This window comes from Mobula hypostoma, chromosome X1, assembly GCF_963921235.1.
Source record: "Mobula hypostoma chromosome X1, sMobHyp1.1, whole genome shotgun sequence".
Lineage (NCBI taxonomy): Eukaryota > Metazoa > Chordata > Chondrichthyes > Myliobatiformes > Myliobatidae > Mobula > Mobula hypostoma.
The window spans coordinates 22911463-22928954 of NC_086128.1; the positions used below are offsets into that span (position 1 = coordinate 22911463).

General features: G+C 40.8%; 1 protein-coding gene across 3 annotated transcripts in view; it reads right to left on the minus strand.

The window, feature by feature from the left end:
• Window positions 1-17492, minus strand: part of LOC134340593 (cytoplasmic dynein 1 intermediate chain 2-like) — an 88088-nt gene that overhangs the window by 23048 nt on the left and 47548 nt on the right. For 2 of the 3 annotated variants that reach the window (XM_063038020.1, XM_063038022.1), the window contains exons 5-9: window positions 7065-7124; window positions 4756-4871; window positions 3571-3666; window positions 1646-1808; window positions 192-291 (exon numbers count right to left, since the gene is read on the minus strand). In XM_063038020.1, coding sequence (XP_062894090.1) covers window positions 192-291; window positions 1646-1808; window positions 3571-3666; window positions 4756-4871; window positions 7065-7124 — 535 coding nt within the window. The remainder of the gene's footprint in view (window positions 1-191; window positions 292-1645; window positions 1809-3570; window positions 3667-4755; window positions 4872-7064; window positions 7125-17492) is intronic. The other variant, XM_063038021.1, reaches the window with a different exon arrangement.

Below are 17492 nucleotides of genomic sequence, written 5' to 3' on the forward strand. Positions count from 1 at the left end.
TAAAAATCTATCATTGTTTCTTCATTATCACTGGGTCCAAACTCTGGAACTCCCTCCTAAACAGCACTGTGGGAGCACCTTCACCAGAAGGATTGCAGCTCACCCCCATCTTCTCAAGGGCAATTAAAAATGGGTAATAAATGCTGATCTTGACAGCTACATCTCAAAAGATGAACTCAATAATAAATTACCTGCTGTGACCAATCCAGACAAGTGACAACACGATCCTTTGACCAATTTTCATCATAAAACTGCCTGTTCAGAGACAGTTTGGCTCCCGCTTGAACCTCTCTGAAAAGCCATTTCATAAAATATTAAAAACATACAACATCAACTCACAAGAAAATGCATTTGTAGAGCACAATGTAGTCACCAGACTGGTCTGCCAGAAAGAGCTGGCTTTTATTTTGCACCACCACCAAAGTTAACTGTATGGCCAGTAAATATTGGTCTTGACAGCATGGAAAGTGGATTAAAGTGGTTGCTATTTAGAGGACTCTTTTACATGTGTACAGCATGTATCCAATGAAACAATCTCAGAAAGACTATCCAAGACCCAGGAGCCTGAGGTGAATGCAGTATAGAGACATCCAAGTGTCCAAGTCTGAGCTGCTTGAATTCTGTGCAATGCAGAAAGATAGTCTTGCTAGAGGAACTTCAATATAAACAAAAATGAGATGGTGCACTTTGACATTAAGAATAAAAGAGCCATCTAGTATTTTGAAATTAAGAGGCCAGGTAGGATAAAGGTGCAGAGCGAATGAGGAGAACAGATTCGTAATTGTAACTGTGCAAATCTGCAGTTCATTTTTAGAAGGAAGGAATTAGAAACCAGAAGTGTTATGTTAAACTTGTATAGGTACTAATTTAAAGCACAGAGTACCGTACAGAGTTGATATATTTCAAATAAGGGTATAGAGACAGTGAAGAAGGTTCCAAATGGGGTGATGCCAGAACTGAAAATTATAACCATCAGGAAACATTAAACAGGCCAAGGATTTTTTTGGGAAAAGAGAAGCTGAGGGATGACCTGAGAGTGGTTTAATGATATTGAAGAGGTTTAATTGATCATATGTAGAGAAAAAATATTCAATTTTAATGCATTTGGGGATCAGATAAAAACGTAATTTGAGGCCCTGGACCAGCCATGTTCTTACTGAATGGTGAGCAGACTCTTGAGCCAATATTCACTTGTAGGAGAGGCTAAAACAAAGGCCATGAACATAAATCACTAAATAATCCAATAGGGAATTTAAGAGCAATTTCTTTACTCAGAGTGAGGTAGGATTGTGGGACACTGAGTTGAGACAATTAACGCAGATTTACATGGGAATATGCTGGAACTACTCAGCAGGTCAAGCAGTGTCCTTGGAGGGAGAAACAGATTTAACAGTTCACTTGCTTTCTCACTTTTTTAGTTCTGATGAAGGGCCACTAACCTGAGACATGTTTCTCTCACCACTAATGGGTTCTGATCTGCTGAGTGTTCCCCATATTTTCTCATTTTATTTCAAATTTCCAGTTTTTACACTTAATTTTTCTTCAAACATTGGAAAGGACATTGGACTGAATGCCCTGGGTTTGCACCATAGACTCTATTCAACTGTAAAACAATTAATCGTCTAACAAGGAAACCATAACATACCCTTCTTTATCATCGAGGTTGCGTCCACTGTAGTCAAAAAAGATGTCAACATGTTCAGTCAGAGCTTTCTCAACCACCCTAGAGGTGTGATGAAAGAAGGACCGAAATTCATCTGATTGAAGAATTTTTTCTTTTTCATCCTCTGTTAGTTCATGCCGATTCACTAGAACGAAAATTTAACACAGCAATTAAGCTGAAATGGTGCAATGCAATTATTTAAATATACATAAGCATTAATACTTTTCTTTTTCATTCCCTTTCTTTAATCTCCCACACCAAATACCCTGCCAGCCATATATAGTTCAACCACTGCTTTTTCTCCCGTCACATCAAACAACTGTGTAAGAAAGAAAATGTTTAAGGAAGCACAAAAAAGGCACAATTTCAGTTTTGTGATAGATTATATAAGCAAACAACATGCTGTATGGTATCTATTAGTATATGCACTCAGTTTATACACATTTAAGTGTGCACCCTGGAGTTCATTCACCTTGATGACTATTACCCAGGGGAGATCTCTCTAACTTTTCTCTCTTCTTCATTATATTTTTTATCAGCTTAATCCCATGACAGCACACTAAATAAGATCAAACTAAGGCTCCTTTATGACTCAGAATGATGTAGCTCCAAGGAATCAAATGCAAAATAAACTCCAGTGATGCAGGAAATACTTAGCAGATCAAGCAATACTTTTGTAGAGAGAAACAAAGTTAATGTTTCAAATCATCTCATCGTTCTTTTTTTTGTGAACTGGGAAAAGTTAGGAACCAAAAGGTATTTGATATCGCAGAGAAAAGGGAGAAATGGGGTGTATCCATGGGGAGAACAAAGGGAATATCTGTGAGGGGATGGTAGTCCTGCTAGCTGAGAGGGTGGTGGATGCTTGTTAAATATAAATAATTGGTCTAGTTAAAGTGCAAGTAGTGTGAGATAAACGAGGAAAGAAAAAAAAGGTAGGACTGTGAGGTATTACAATTCCTCTAAATTTACAATATCCAGCAGGTATTTACTTGTTTGAGCAACATTCTCCCAGTTAAGGAAGGAGAATAGCAAAACCCAGATAAACATTACAGGTTGATAACCTGTTCTTTCATCAGAACTGGCTCGAATTTAGGAGTAAATCATAGCTTCACAAAAGGAATGCTAACTGTGATGAGATAGCAGCAAGTCTCCTAACATTTTCCACCTGCAATATAAACAATCAAATCCACAGTGAGTTTCAACATAAGTCAAGAACCACAATAGGCCTCATCAAAGAACTTAGTGCAAGAATTAACCACAACTACATGAATCCAGACTCCCGTAACCTTTGATGCCCTTACTAATCAAGAACCTATCAACATCCGCTTTAAATATACCCAATGATTTGGCTTCCCTACAGTAGCCGTCTGTTGCAATGAATTCCACAGATTCACCACCCTCTGGCTAAAGGAGTATCTCCTAATTTGATGGAGAAACAAAGCATTTTGCTGAAGAGCTTTAACTGGAATGAAACACTTTTCAATTTTTTTTTACTGACAATGACCTCAGACTTTGGTTTGAACACACTACTAATAATACAAACGTTTGTAGTATCAACCTGGATTCCTATTAGTTCTGATAGCCCCATTTGCAATGAGACTGAGTGCTGCATTTTCATCTGTGTAAGAATTAAATGAGCATGGGGGCAGAGCAAAAATGTACTCTTGATGCATGATTTGAACTGTAACCAGAACCTAATGGATGTGTAGGAAGGAGACATTTCATCTCTTCTTAGTACACAACAGCACCTCCAAGGATTCAGTGGATAACAGCATCCTTCAGAACTCTGCAAGATAACCTAGGGCGTATTCCTTGAATAATCTTGTTTCAGCCAAGTCCATTATAGTGAAATGTTTAATGGACCAAGTAGTTTTAGTGTATCCCAAACATATGAGAGCAGTTACCTTGATGCCCTTCCTCTCTTTCCTCTTGAGTTTCTTCAGCTGTTTCAGTCTCTGCTTCATTTACAGCTGTCAGAGAAACCATTGTTTCTTGTCCTTCTGCAGAAAATAATTATGCCAAGTGGAAAATCAATACACATCAAAAGTGAAGATTTCAATTTTCAGGATATAGACTTAGCCACTATGTTAACACTCTTGAAATCCGCAAATTGCTTCAATTTATAGTCAAATCACTTCCCCAAATGCCAATAATGAATAACATACACTACTAGACCATAAGACATGGGAGCAGAATTAAGCTATTCGGCCCATTGAATCTGTTTTGCCATATGATCATGGTTGATTTATTTTTCTTCTGAACCCCATTCTCCTGCCTTCTCCCCGTAACCTTTGATGCCCTTACTAATCAAGAACCTATTAATCTCCACTTTTAATATACTCAATGATTTGGCTTCCATAGCTGTCTGTAGCAATGAATTGCAGAGATTCACCACCCTCTGGCTAAAGAAATACCTCCTCACGTCTGTTCTAAAGGGGTATCCTTCTATTCTGAGGCTGTCCCTCTGGCCTTAGACTCTCCTACTCCCTCTCCATGTACACTCTATCTATACCTTTCAATATTCAGTAGGCTTCAATGAGATCCCCCCCATTCTTCCAAACTCCAGCGAGTATGGACCCAGAGCCATCAAATGCTCCTCATATGTTAACCCTTTCATACCTGGGATCATTCTCATAAATCTCCTCTGGACCCTCTCCAAGGCCTGTACATCCTTTCTTAAATATGGGACCCAAAGCTGCTCACAATACTCCAAATGCTGACTGACCAATGCCTTAAAAAGCCTCAGCATTATATCCTTTCTTTTATATTCTAGTCCTCTGGAAATGTCTGCATTGCATTTGCCTTCCTTAGGTTGAACATAATCTACCCAAGTTCACGCAAGTTAAGTTATTTGAAAACCCTTTCTATCAGATCCTTGGACCATGCACTATTTCTGGCTATTAAAGCAGTTATTCAATAGCAGGGCTTATAGCTGCCATTATGCTGAATGCTAAGAAATTCACAAGTGCAGCTCAGGAATGGCTTGGTCATAGATTTTTAAAAATTTAATTTCTTCAGTGAGGTTTGAATTCATACTGTATCACTGGATGGTAAGAAAAATTATTGGAACATGGTTAGACCTTGCCTACCTTCATCTGGTTTAGCAACCACTGGTGTCTGTGTTTCCTTACAGTGTGCAAGGCGTTCACAAGGTGCAATATCCACATGGGTAATTCTGGTTATTCCTAGCTTTTGCAGGTGATGTCTACATAGGAGTTGATAAATAAAAAAATCACTGTGGTGAAATGAGTAACAAAACAATATTCAACCTTGAAGACTGCCATGCTTCCGTAGCCATGTATATGGAACCTCCAGTATCCAAAGACTTGATATCTGCCAGAATTATCACAGGGCAGGAAACTGTACAAGATCCTATCCCATTACATGACAACTTTTTTCTTTAAAATTACATTTCATCAGTAAATGCAACTACATGATGCTGTGTGACCTACTTTTTCTAACATTTTCTGTATTTACTACATAAATGTATCAGTTTTTAAAATTTTCATTGCAAGTATCTTCCTTTGTGCCCAGAAAATATTGCTTTACTATATATATATATATACACACACACATAGAGGATCTGTCTGTAAATTACTCACCAATTTTCATTATCCGCCAGCGTCTTCTTCATTTTGGCAAATAAAGGAGGTTCCAGATATACAGTGCTACAAAGTATTACTTGTCAACTATTGGTCACACCTCATTTGTCCCAATACATAAAACATGCACTGAACAGCCAATAAGCACACTGATTAAATGCAGAATATGTTGTTGTAGAAAGTACATAATTAAACCAGCAGAAGTAAATACTTAAACAATAATTATTTTTGAATATGTTTAGCATTATCTTAAGTACAAGCTGCTGTTAAATAAAAATAACTTCCAATTTCTCCACTTATCCTCCACCAAAAGGCAGACTAGCATTTGTATGATATTTTGCCAATTATAAGTGGTTGTTTTATTTGTTGTACTTCAGAAATAAGATTTAAATGTAAAAAGTAGCAAGGATGGGGCATTGTAAATATTACTAATGATATACATGTACCTATGAACAATAAGTGAAGATTGATAAACTGATTTTTTTTTGCCAAGAAGAGGACAGAGATACTCTTGTGTAAGAATCAAAATTCTGGAGAATTTCACCATGCTATAAAAATACCCGTGGGTACCACGATTGTATAAACACGCTCAGATTACAGGATGCAATTTTCCACTTTAGAGCTTGGGCTGTGGATATTTGGAGATTAATTGCCCAACTGTCATAGACTTGCCAATTTTAATTTCCATTGATTTCATAGTTTCACTTACAGGGGCAGAACAGATTCTCCAACTCAAGTTAAAGGATAATTAAAAGATGAATGAATAAATAAGGACTACGTATACTGAGAATTTGACCACAGCAGGAATTGTTTGGGTGTGAAACAAAGCACATTATACATAGTTAATTCCCAATATGTTTCTTCTCCACTTGTACATTTATTAAAGATGAATAAATTAAGGATCAATCCTAATTGGCAATTAGCTTGCCAAGACCAATACATACATATATATATATATAGAGGAGGTGAAGCAATTAAAATTTCATTTGAATACCCATATATTACAATCACATAATATTGTTCAATATTATCTAATACAAACTGTTTCACTTTAGATACCAGAATGCTTAATGCATCGATAAGTTTAGGGTCCCTGTAACGTCATCCACAGAGCACGGATGATAAAAGCTATCTATCAAAGATAATACTTCATTTAATATATGACACTCAAACAAAATTTTTATAAATTGGGAATTATCCTTAACACTGTTGAGCTTCACGTCAAGTATTAAGCACTTTGTTTCTATTGCGCATGGTTTCTAAAGAACTATTAAATGCACATGACAGTCAGGTGGATCTCAAATGATATGAAATCTGAAATTACATTGCTTGATTTCTTCTTGAACTATTTACTTATCCTTGGTCACTTAATTAATTTGTTGAGCACAACTTGAAAGACACAGTGACCTGCAGTATCAATAGTACTTTACAAAATTGGTATCAAGAGCTCGCTGTTCATTCCAACCCTTCTATTAGCTTTGTTCCATAAACACACTTCTAGTGTTTGGCAACTATTTCACCTATATCTTCTTCTTAACCTGCTTTTTTTAATGATGTTCCTTCCATTTCTCAGTATTAAATGCCTTTGTTAATTGTAAAATCACTAAAGATCTCTGAACTTTAACCCTTAAAAAAATTCTACTTTTTACTTAAAAACATCAGTTAATGAACTCCCAAAAGAAACATGAAGCAATTTTACTATTAGCTCATGTTAATGAGCCTTTTTCAAAAATTTGGCCAGTAAGTCAAGTATTATCGATAGCAGCAGAACGGAGTAGAGAGTAGAGGATAGGTACCGCATTTCAGAATCAGTCTGAAGTTGAAGCACAGATAGATCTGTATCCCACTGCAGCGTCCTGATGAAGTTAGCAGAATAAACCATAAAGTAGAAAAGTGAAAGGTTAGTTTCATTCATAGTAAATAAAACTACACAATTGTATAGTGGAAAAATAATCCAGCCCAGTGTGACTTTTGTAGATTTGGAAACATACACTAAAGACTATAGCCAGCTCCAATACCAATGTGATACAAATATTCTTACCAATACAGCCAGTTAATGTTATTTGGTGATATTTTGATTAATTGATTTTTATGCTTCTTGACTAAACTGGGGGTGAGATATATTCTACATTCTGTATATTTGATATACAGTACATCTCAGGAGTTAACTTTAACACAGGAAAAATAGGTGGAATTCACCATTGCCTCCAGTGTGTGAGCATCTGAGGAAAAGTATGTTTGAAGATCAAGACCTCAAACCTATATAATGCTACTGGAAAGAGTGATTACTGCGCGCTATGCTTCAGACTACCTATAACAGACATCTCAAAGCACTCGAGATACCACCTCTATGCTGTCTTCACAACATTTCCAAATCTCTTGCAAGTATCAGCAAGTCACTGTCAATATTCTTTCCTGTGACAGTGTCCCCAGCATCGAAGCCCTAGTTACATTCAACCTGTTCCAATGGGCAAGCACTATATCAGACTTCCAAAACAGACAATATTTTGGACTCCATCACAGCAAGAAAGTACCAGGTGGGCTGAGGAAACAATTCAAAAATGTTCTTTAAGCCTCCTTGAAAATGTGTAACATAGAAAACATAGAAAATAGGTGCAGGAGTAGGCCATTCAGCCCTTCGAGACTGCACCACCATTCAGTATGATCATGGCTGATCATCCAACTCAGAACCCTGCACCAGCTTTCCCTCCATACCCCCTGACCCCCGTAGCCACAAGGGCCATATCTAACTCCCTCTTAAATATAGCCAAAGAACTGACCTCAACTGTTTCCTGTGGCAGAGAATTCCACAGATTCACCACTCTCTGTGTGAAGAAGTTTTTCCTAATCTCGGTCCTAAAAGGCTTCCCCTTTATCCTCAAACTGTGACCCCTCGTTCTGGACTTCCCCAACATCGGGAACAATCTTCCTGCATCTAGCCTGTCCAATCCCTTTAGGATTTTATACGTTTCAATCAGATCCCCCCTCAATCTTCTGAATTCCAATGAGTATAAGCCTAGTTCATCCAGTCTTTCATCATATGAAAGTCCTGCCATCCCAGGAATCAATCTGGTGAACCTTCTTTGTACTCCCTCTATGGCAAGGATGTCTTTCCTCAGATTAGGGGACCAAAACTGCACACAATACTCCAGGTGTGGTCTCACCAAGGCCTTGTACAACTGCAGTAGTACCTCCCTGCTCCTGTACTCAAATCCTCTTGCTATAAATGCCAGCATACCGTTCGCCTTTTTCACCGCCTGCTGTACCTGCATGCCCACTTTCAATGACTGGTATATAATGACACCCAGGTCTCGTTGCACCTCCCCTTTTCCTAATCGGCCACCATTCAGATAATAATCTGTTTTCCTGTTTTTGCCACCAAAGTGGATAACTTCACATTTATCCACTTTAAATTGCATCTGCCATGAATTTGCCCACTCACCCAACCTTTCCAAGTCACCCTGCATCCTCTTAGCATCCTCCTCACAGCTAACACTGCCACCCAGCTTCGTGTCATCCGCAGACTTGGAGATGCTGCATTTAATTCCCTCATCCAAGTCATTAATATATATTGTAAACAACTGGGGTCCCAGCACTGAGCCCTGCAGTACCCCACTAGTCACTGCCTGCCATTCTGAAAAGGTCCCGTTTATTCCCACTCTTTGCTTCCTGTCTGCTAACCAATTCTCTATCCACATCAATACCTTACCCCCAATACCGTGTGCTTTAAGTTTGCACACTAATCTCCTGTGTGGGACCTTGTCAAAAGTCTTTTGAAAATCCAAATATACCACATCCACTGGTTCTCCCCTATCCACTCTACTAGTTACATCCTCAAAAAATACTATGAGATTCGACAGACATGATTTTCCTTTCACAAATCCATGCTGACTTTGTCCGATCATTTCACCGCTTTCCAAATGTGCTGTTATCACATCTTTGATAACTGACTCCAGCAGTTTCCCCACCACCGACGTTAGGCTAACCGGTCTATAATTCCCCGGTTTCTCTCTCCCTCCTTTTTTTAAAAAGCGGGGTTACATTAGCCACCCTCCAATCCTCAGGAACTAGTCCAGAATCTAACGAGTTTTGAAAAATTATCACTAATGCATCCACTATTTCTTGGGCTACTTCCTTAAGCACTCTAGGATGCATCTGGCCCTGGGGATTTATCCGCCTTTAATCCCTTCAATTTACCTAACACCACTTCCCTACATCTACCCTTATTCATGTGATTGGAGAAGGAGCATCGAGAATGATACTGAGACCAGAGTCCAATCACTAGCAACCACATAAACTTTTGTATAAATGGTGGAAGGGGTGCACCATCTCTCAGTCTGCAGATTCTGCACTAACCTCACCAGCCACATCAGAATTGGAGGGTAAACAAGTCATCACCAAGCCTGATGAACTGCTTTCTTAGAAATAGTTTCTCTATTTTTAAACTGATAGTTTATCTTAGGAATGCGGGCAAGTGATTCCACATATTATCTCTCGAACATTAGTCTGTATTGTAGGATTGAATTTTTGAGTAGATCAGACGAGAAAGGGGTGGAAGGCTGAATTTTTAGTCCATCTACATACAAGTTAATGTTGTGTGAATGAAGTCACCAAGAAAAGTACAGGCAGATATGAAGCAACTTCTTTATTTGACGAAACAAGATACGGCAGGCATCATATGGAGATGTAAACACAAAATACTCTGCAGATGCTGGGGTCAAAACATTACGCACAACACGCTGGAGGAACTCAGCAGGTCGGGCAGCATCCGTGGAAATGAACAGTCAACATCTCGGCCTGAAACGTTGACTGTTCGTTTCCACGGATGCTGCCCAATCATATGGAGACGCTTTCAGTGGAAAGGTCTCACTGGCCCAACGTAGGGCTCTGAACATCAAAGGACAATTCCATATTTACAATGCTTTCTTTGAAACTACACACAAACTTCAAACCTTCTGATTTGCACCCACACCACAGACATCTAAATGAATTTTAATCAGCATTAAGATGAGAAAATCTGCAGATGCTGGAAATTGTGTGTGTTTTAATCAGCATTATCTGGTCTGTGATTCAGGGCTTTAAGGAACCTATTGTTTATTTAAATTAAATCTACAATTTACATTCAGATTTGAAGATTGGTGGCTGAGTAGTCATTTTCTAAATGTAAATATGCTAAACCCAAAAATCGCTCAACAACTAACATGGCAGCAATTGAACTCAGCTTCTTCTAGTCACATCCTATTGATGGCAAATATGCAGGGATCACTGAATTATCTAGTATTATTAATATTCAAAAACAATATTGTTTTAAAAGCTTGAACAAAGCAAACACATTAAAGCAATTTATGGAATTATCATTGTTATAATCTAAATAACATTACTGAACATACATCCATATTGGTGGGAGAAATTTCAGAGAGGAATACTTGAATTTTGGGGAATAAGGATATAAACACTATTAAAGTAAAATTGCTGGCACGATCAATTCTTTGATTCAGTTTGGAATAAATATATTCATTAATTCACTTGATCTTTTGGTTTCATTAATTTCATGGGTCAAATTAATCAAAAGAACAATAAAACTGCAGCAGCTGCAAACCTGAATTAAAAACAACATGCCTGATAATACTCAGCAGTCAAACAGCATCTGTAGAGAATGAAACATTCAGAGTAAAATTTCAGGCTCTCTTGAAAGATTGTCCTGAAACATCAATTATTTTTCTCTCTCCATATATGTTATCTGACCTGCCAATTATTTCCAGTAGTTCCACTTTTTAATTCAAATCATCATTTACTGTGACCACAAGACAACAGTATGCATAGAATTTTTTTCTTGGAAAAAAAGGAATACAAGAAAGGCAGACTATTTGCCCCCCTTTCAGGTGCCCAAGATCTGGAATCTTCCCAGTCAGTAAAGAAATTATAAACATGAAGAAACTCACAATCTTCACATTCACTACTACCAGTTCAGAGACCGACACTACCTATATTTTAAGCCAGCACTGATGAGGGATCTGCATAAGGTGAAACACCAGGTACAACTGTGTAGGAGCTAGGGTGGGTAAAAAGTTGGTGAGGGGAGGAGGGAACAGAGACAAGCTTGTGTAGGGCAAGGCTCTAACCTTAGTTCTGTTGCGGAGAATTTAGATGACGCCATTGGTAGGCAAGGCTACAGGAGACCACTGATGGAGAAATAATCCAGTACTGTACCAGGTTGGCAGAGGATTTTGCGCAGGACTCAGAGCCTAGCCTTTTCAACATAAAACTGGTGGTTACATGTAAGTAAGTACATAAGTACTCACTTATGACATCATAATGCAGAATATTACATTATGACATGATAATGTAAAATATTACATTATGACATGATAATGTAAAATATTACATTATGACATCATAATGTAAAATATTACTTTTGACATCATAATGTCAAAAAGACCCAGAACTGTAGAGGAAACTCTCATTGCTGCCATCATGACTCTGAATGCCAATGAAGCTTCCAGAATATCACAGTCATCTATTTTGCAACTGATCAGTAGAATTGCTGAGATGTCACTCTGGGAGTGTGTCAGTAGATTCACTAGCCTGGAACTTGGAATAATGTGCTAGTACTTGTAAATTGCACACAAAAGCTGTTTTGCGCACTGTAACACTGAAGGAATCATTTCTGATGGGAGTCCTGGCCACTGGGAAAGTGGACTGGGTATTTTAAAGTATAATGCAACCAATGTTTCTCTGGCAACAATCATGTACATGATAATGTAATCATCATGTACAACTGGTATATCTGCCTTAACAACAGAAAGTTTTCAACACTGCAGCTACTTATGCCTTTGCTGAGCCACAATGCTCATTACAAGCTTTCAAAATTAGCGAATGGAACTCGGTCTGTAAGGGAGAGGTAGAAAGGATAGTTGCTCACATGTGTTCATCATTTCCCCCCATATTTTCCCTTACTTACATGGTTCCTCTTTCTGCTGCTATGTTATGGCTGTAATTGGCAGAGCTCTTTCAAGGCTGTGACTTACTTTCCATGACTCCCAGCAATAAAGATGAGACTGCGGTAAGCATCTTTGACTGGGAATTGTGCAGGATGCATTTTACATTGGGAATCAAGGTGAAAACTATATAGGCATTATTTTCCAAGAAAGAAGACTTTTACAAATTCTGCAGATCCTATCCTCACCCTCGGCCCCAGTGAGTGGTTCCCACTTGGGCTTTGGTGCTAAAAACACAGAATCAGAATCAGGTTTATTATCACCAGCATGTGACGTGAAATTTGTTAACTTAGCAGCAGCAGTTCAATGCAATACATAATCTAGCAGAGAGAAAAAAATATAATAAAACATAATAATAAATAAGTCAATTATGTATATTGAATAGATTGAAAAAACAGAAATACTGTATATTAAAAAAAAAGTGAGGTAGTGTCCAAAGCTTCAATGTCCGTTTAGGAATCAGACATGTGTTTTGTGCAGCTAATACAGGTGAAATTCAATTTCTAGGTAATGGAGTATGACCTAGTGTCCTCTCAAGTTTTCACATTCCCACCTTTGCCATTGCACCCATGCCCGTACTATTCTACCTCAGAGGCCAGCTAAGCCTGTTTTAATCCAAGATGAAATGGCTCAGTCTGAAAATGGCCCTGCTTGACCTTGTTGCTCAAATTCAAAGGTATTTGCAGTTTCACCATATGAAGGCCAACAGCTTATCCCTATTTGCGCTGCAGCAACTGATAAGCAACAGAACGCACACCAGGAAATGCAAAAGTGCACATCAGACATGATGATCATTTTTTGTATGCACATTTCACAAAATCTAACTTGGTATATTTTCAAAATTTTTTTTGCACTTTCAGAGGATGATGTGATGTTCAGTGATAGACGAGAGGCAAGCAGTACAAGATAGTGAGCTATGTTAAGCTATCAACCAGTAATTCTTTAGAAGATCCAGACTAACAATGCTTCAGCCATCCTTCCTCTCCCTGGTTTTCCATTCCTGTGGCACTTTTTTTTTCTTTTTCTTTTTCCACTCATTTGTGCTCCAGCATTTAAGCTTCGTTTTTCATAAGTTGTGCAAGGGCTATCATGCAACATGAACTTAAATATTTAAATCCATTCAACTGAGTCATACAAAGGTCCTCCAAATGAGATCTAACATTTTTTGGTGATTCTACTGGTGATGCTTAATGTTCCTCATAATAGCTCAAAAGGCCCATGCTGCCATTTTGAAAAGCTGCAAAACAACATAATAAATATCCATAGTCTGCTACGGGAACCTTCGAAGATCAACAAACCTTAGAAGTTGAAGTTTTGGAATAAAAACAGAAAATGCTGGAAACACTCAGATCAGGCAGTATCTGTGGAGAAAGAAACAATCACCCAATGTTTCAAATCAAAGATCTTTCAGAAGACCTTCAACCTGAAATATTACCTGTTCCTTTCTCCTCAGATGTTGCCTAACCTGTTGAGTGCTTCTAGCATTTTCTATTTTATAATTACATAGACCTTCAAGCCTTCTGCACCATTCAATAAGTTTGTGACTGTTGATTCCTTAATAGTCCAAAAATCTATCTGTCTTAAGTATATTCAATACTTCAGCTTCCAAAGCTGTCCAAGGCAGAAAAATTCAAAGGTTCACAACCCTCAAAAAGAGCAACTGTTCCTCATCTCAGTACATAACCCGTGATTTGAAACCCTCACAGTATCTATCCTTTCAACCCACTTCACAATACATCAATAACATGACCTCTCATCCTTCTAAACTGCACAGAATACAGACCCAACCCATCATAAAATAGTCACACCGCCCTTTTGGTCCTTTATATCTGTACTACACCTCTTTATACTCCATTGATGAAACCAGAATTGCATTCACCTTCTTAACCACCTTCTCAACCTGCCTTAGTACTCACAATAATTTAATAATCCACTCTCCCACCCTGTTGGCCAGAAAGAACTACAGTCTACAAATCAGTGGATATGAATGAATCAAGGACAGAGGAAGCTGACCGACCAATTGCCTTTTTCTTGCCATGAGGAAGGGAATGGAGGCTGGCATTTTATGAAGAGACTGTTCCCCATTTTGTGAGATAAAGTTACTTGGCTTGATCAGTATTTTAAAGTGGACACAATTATGCTCCAGGTAATCTGCTGAACAAGGGATCACTTCCAAATAAGATGTTATTTGTGAAGTGTTCTTTGGTTGGATATAACATGCAGGTCTGTATCTCTCCTGCTTGTTTCAAGCTGATAGCTGATGGAGAACAAAGAGCTATAAATGACTGATTACCACTTGCTGGGAAGAGGGCAATAAATAGATGCTGGCTTGGAGAGAACCAATACGAAGGTGTTAAAGGTCAGACACATGACTTACAGCCAGCTCTCGGGTCCTCAGAGACTCCATCTTCCTCTCACCCCACCATCCCTAAATACCCCAAATCTTACTTCTCTTCAGACACAACTAACCCTCTTCTCCCTTCTGAACCCAGCTCTCATCCATGCTGGGTTTTCACCATCCCCTCCGACCTTCCCCTTTCTGAGGCAGAACATTCTGTCCTCAGTAAGGGCCTCACCTTTGTCCCCCTGTGCCTGCTGTGCTCTTCTTCCACCACCTCTGTCTCCAAGCCTGTTTCTTTGGCAAGGACTCTCCACCCCGCACCGATGATCCCTTCTCCCGTCTTCAACCCTTCTCCACTTCCAGGACACCATGCCCTGGACCTTTTCTTTGCTAACTCCTGATGGGACATCAACTGTATAGACTTCACCACTCCTCTCTCCAATTCCAACCTCACTCCTTCCGAATGCTCTTCTCTCCACTCCCTCCGCACCAATCCTAACCTCACCATCAAACCTGCGGATAAGGAGGGTGCTGTAGCAGTCTGGCGTACTGACGTCTACCTTGCTGAGGCCCAGCGCCAACTCTCAGACACCTCCTCTTACCTACCCCTCGAACAAGTTACCACTAAGAAGAACCAGGCCATTGTCTCCCACACCATCACCAACCTTATTGACTCTGGGGATCTCCCACCCACTGCTATCAACCTCATAGTTCCCTTACCCCACACCTCCCGTTTCTACCTCTGACCCAAGATCCACAAACATGCTTGTCCAGGTAGACCCATTGTTACAGCTTGTTCCAGCCCCACTGAACTCATACCTGCATGCCTCGGCTCTGTTCCCCCATCCCCCAACAGTTCAATTCCCTTCTACCTACGTCCATGACACTTCACTCGCTCTGGATCTTTTTAATGACTTCAGGTTTCCTGGCCCCTGATTATCTTATTTTCACTGTGAATATCCAGTCTCTATACACCTTCATCCCCCACCAGGAAGGCCTCAAAGCTATCCGTTTTTTTCTGGACACCAAACCTAACCAGTTCCCCTCCACCACCACTCTTCTCCACCTAGCAGAATTTGTCCTCACTTTAAATAATTTCTCCTTTAGCTCATCGCACTTTCTTCATGTGGTAAACCATATATATGTTGTAACTGGGCTAACTGTCTGGACACGCCCCTCTGCTGACTGCCCCTATGGCTCCTCCCACAGATTCCTGTATAAAGGTGATTTCGCCTTGCCCCTCCCCCTCAGTCCGGGGGGCAGACACACACCATGGAGGTCGTATTGTACAGCGAATAAAAGCCTTTCAGTATTTACCCTACTTCAGTCTTTTGGAGTTATTGAAGGTGATTCAATTTTATTTGCTGTAAATTTTAAAGCATGGAACACACTCTGAGACCCGACAAGTTAGATCTCGATCAGCAAACGCCTGAAGCTGGAAACGCTTTCGAACTCTGGCTGGCCTGCTTCCAAGCGTATCTAGAGGAGATTAAAGCAATCGACCCCGTAGCCAAGTGCAGAGTTCTACTCTCCAGGGTCAGTCCACGGGTCTATTCGCTGATCAGAGACCAGCCGAGCTACGACGGCGTGATGAGCGCCCTCAAAAGACAATACCTGAGGCCAATAAACAGCGCCTATGCTCGACATCGCATAGCGACACGGCAACAACGCCCCGGGGAATCGAGTGCTGAGTTTGTCCAGGTCCTACGGACACTCGTCCGAACCTGCAATTGCCAGGAGCTGACGGTGGCGCAGCATGCAGAACTCCTAGTGAGAGACGCCTTCGTCACGGGGACCAGGTCAGTGTATGTGTGCCAGTGGCTGTTGAAAAAAGCCGATCTTACCCTAAGTTTGGCGATCGAGCTAGCCAACACGCTGGAGGCCGCTCTGCATAACTCCAAGGCTCTCCAGGCATGCGATCCCCCGATGGCCTCGTGGGCGCCGCAGACCCCGCAACCTGCCGGCGAATCGACCTCGGCTGCCGCCAGTCGCGAGTCTGCGAACTGCTACTTCTGCGGACCCAAGAAGCACCCGCGGAAACGCTGCCCGGCTAGACAAGCTACCTACTCCAGCTGCGGAAAGAACGGCCACTTCGCTAAGGTCTGTAAGTCCAAATCGCGAGTGGGATTGAGCAGCGCCGCGTGCGAGATCTGGGGGTCGCCATCTTGCCTGCCGCTATCTTCTCTGCACGCCACCACCACGTGCGAGACATGGGGTGGCCATCTTGGTCGGTGCCCTCTCTCACCGTCTACGACCAACGGGTGCTCACGGGCCACCCCACCGCGCCGGACCAAGACAGCAACTCAACTCTGGCCTCCGTGACCCTCGACCAAAGCGCTCCCCACCAGCTCGCAAGGTCAATGATGGACATCCTGGTGGAGGGGCACAGGACAAGCTGCCTGTTTGACACAGGCAGTACGGAGAGTTTTATCCACCCGGCCACGGTGCAGCATTGTGGACTCATGATACGGCCGGTAAGTCAGAGGGTCACCATGGCTTCCGAGTTGCATACAACAGACATCCGGGGGGGTTGTGTAGCGACACTAGTGGTGCAGGGCACAGAATATCGAGACCTTACGTTACTGGTCATGCTTCAACTGTGTGCCCCTGTGCTGTTGGGGCTCGACTTCCAGAGCCACCTGAAAAGCATGACAATGGAGTATGATGGGCCCCTCCCACCAATCACTGTCAGAAATCCCCAGTTTTGTAGGAATACGTCACATACCCCACTACTGACCACACACACACACACCAACCCGCACATCCCACCCAACACCATGCCAACTGCCACACTACCGACACCACTTGCGGCCTCTCCACCCTCAAGATCTCTCCCCCACCGCTGTTCGCCAACCTGACCCCAGACTGTAAACCTGTGGCAACTA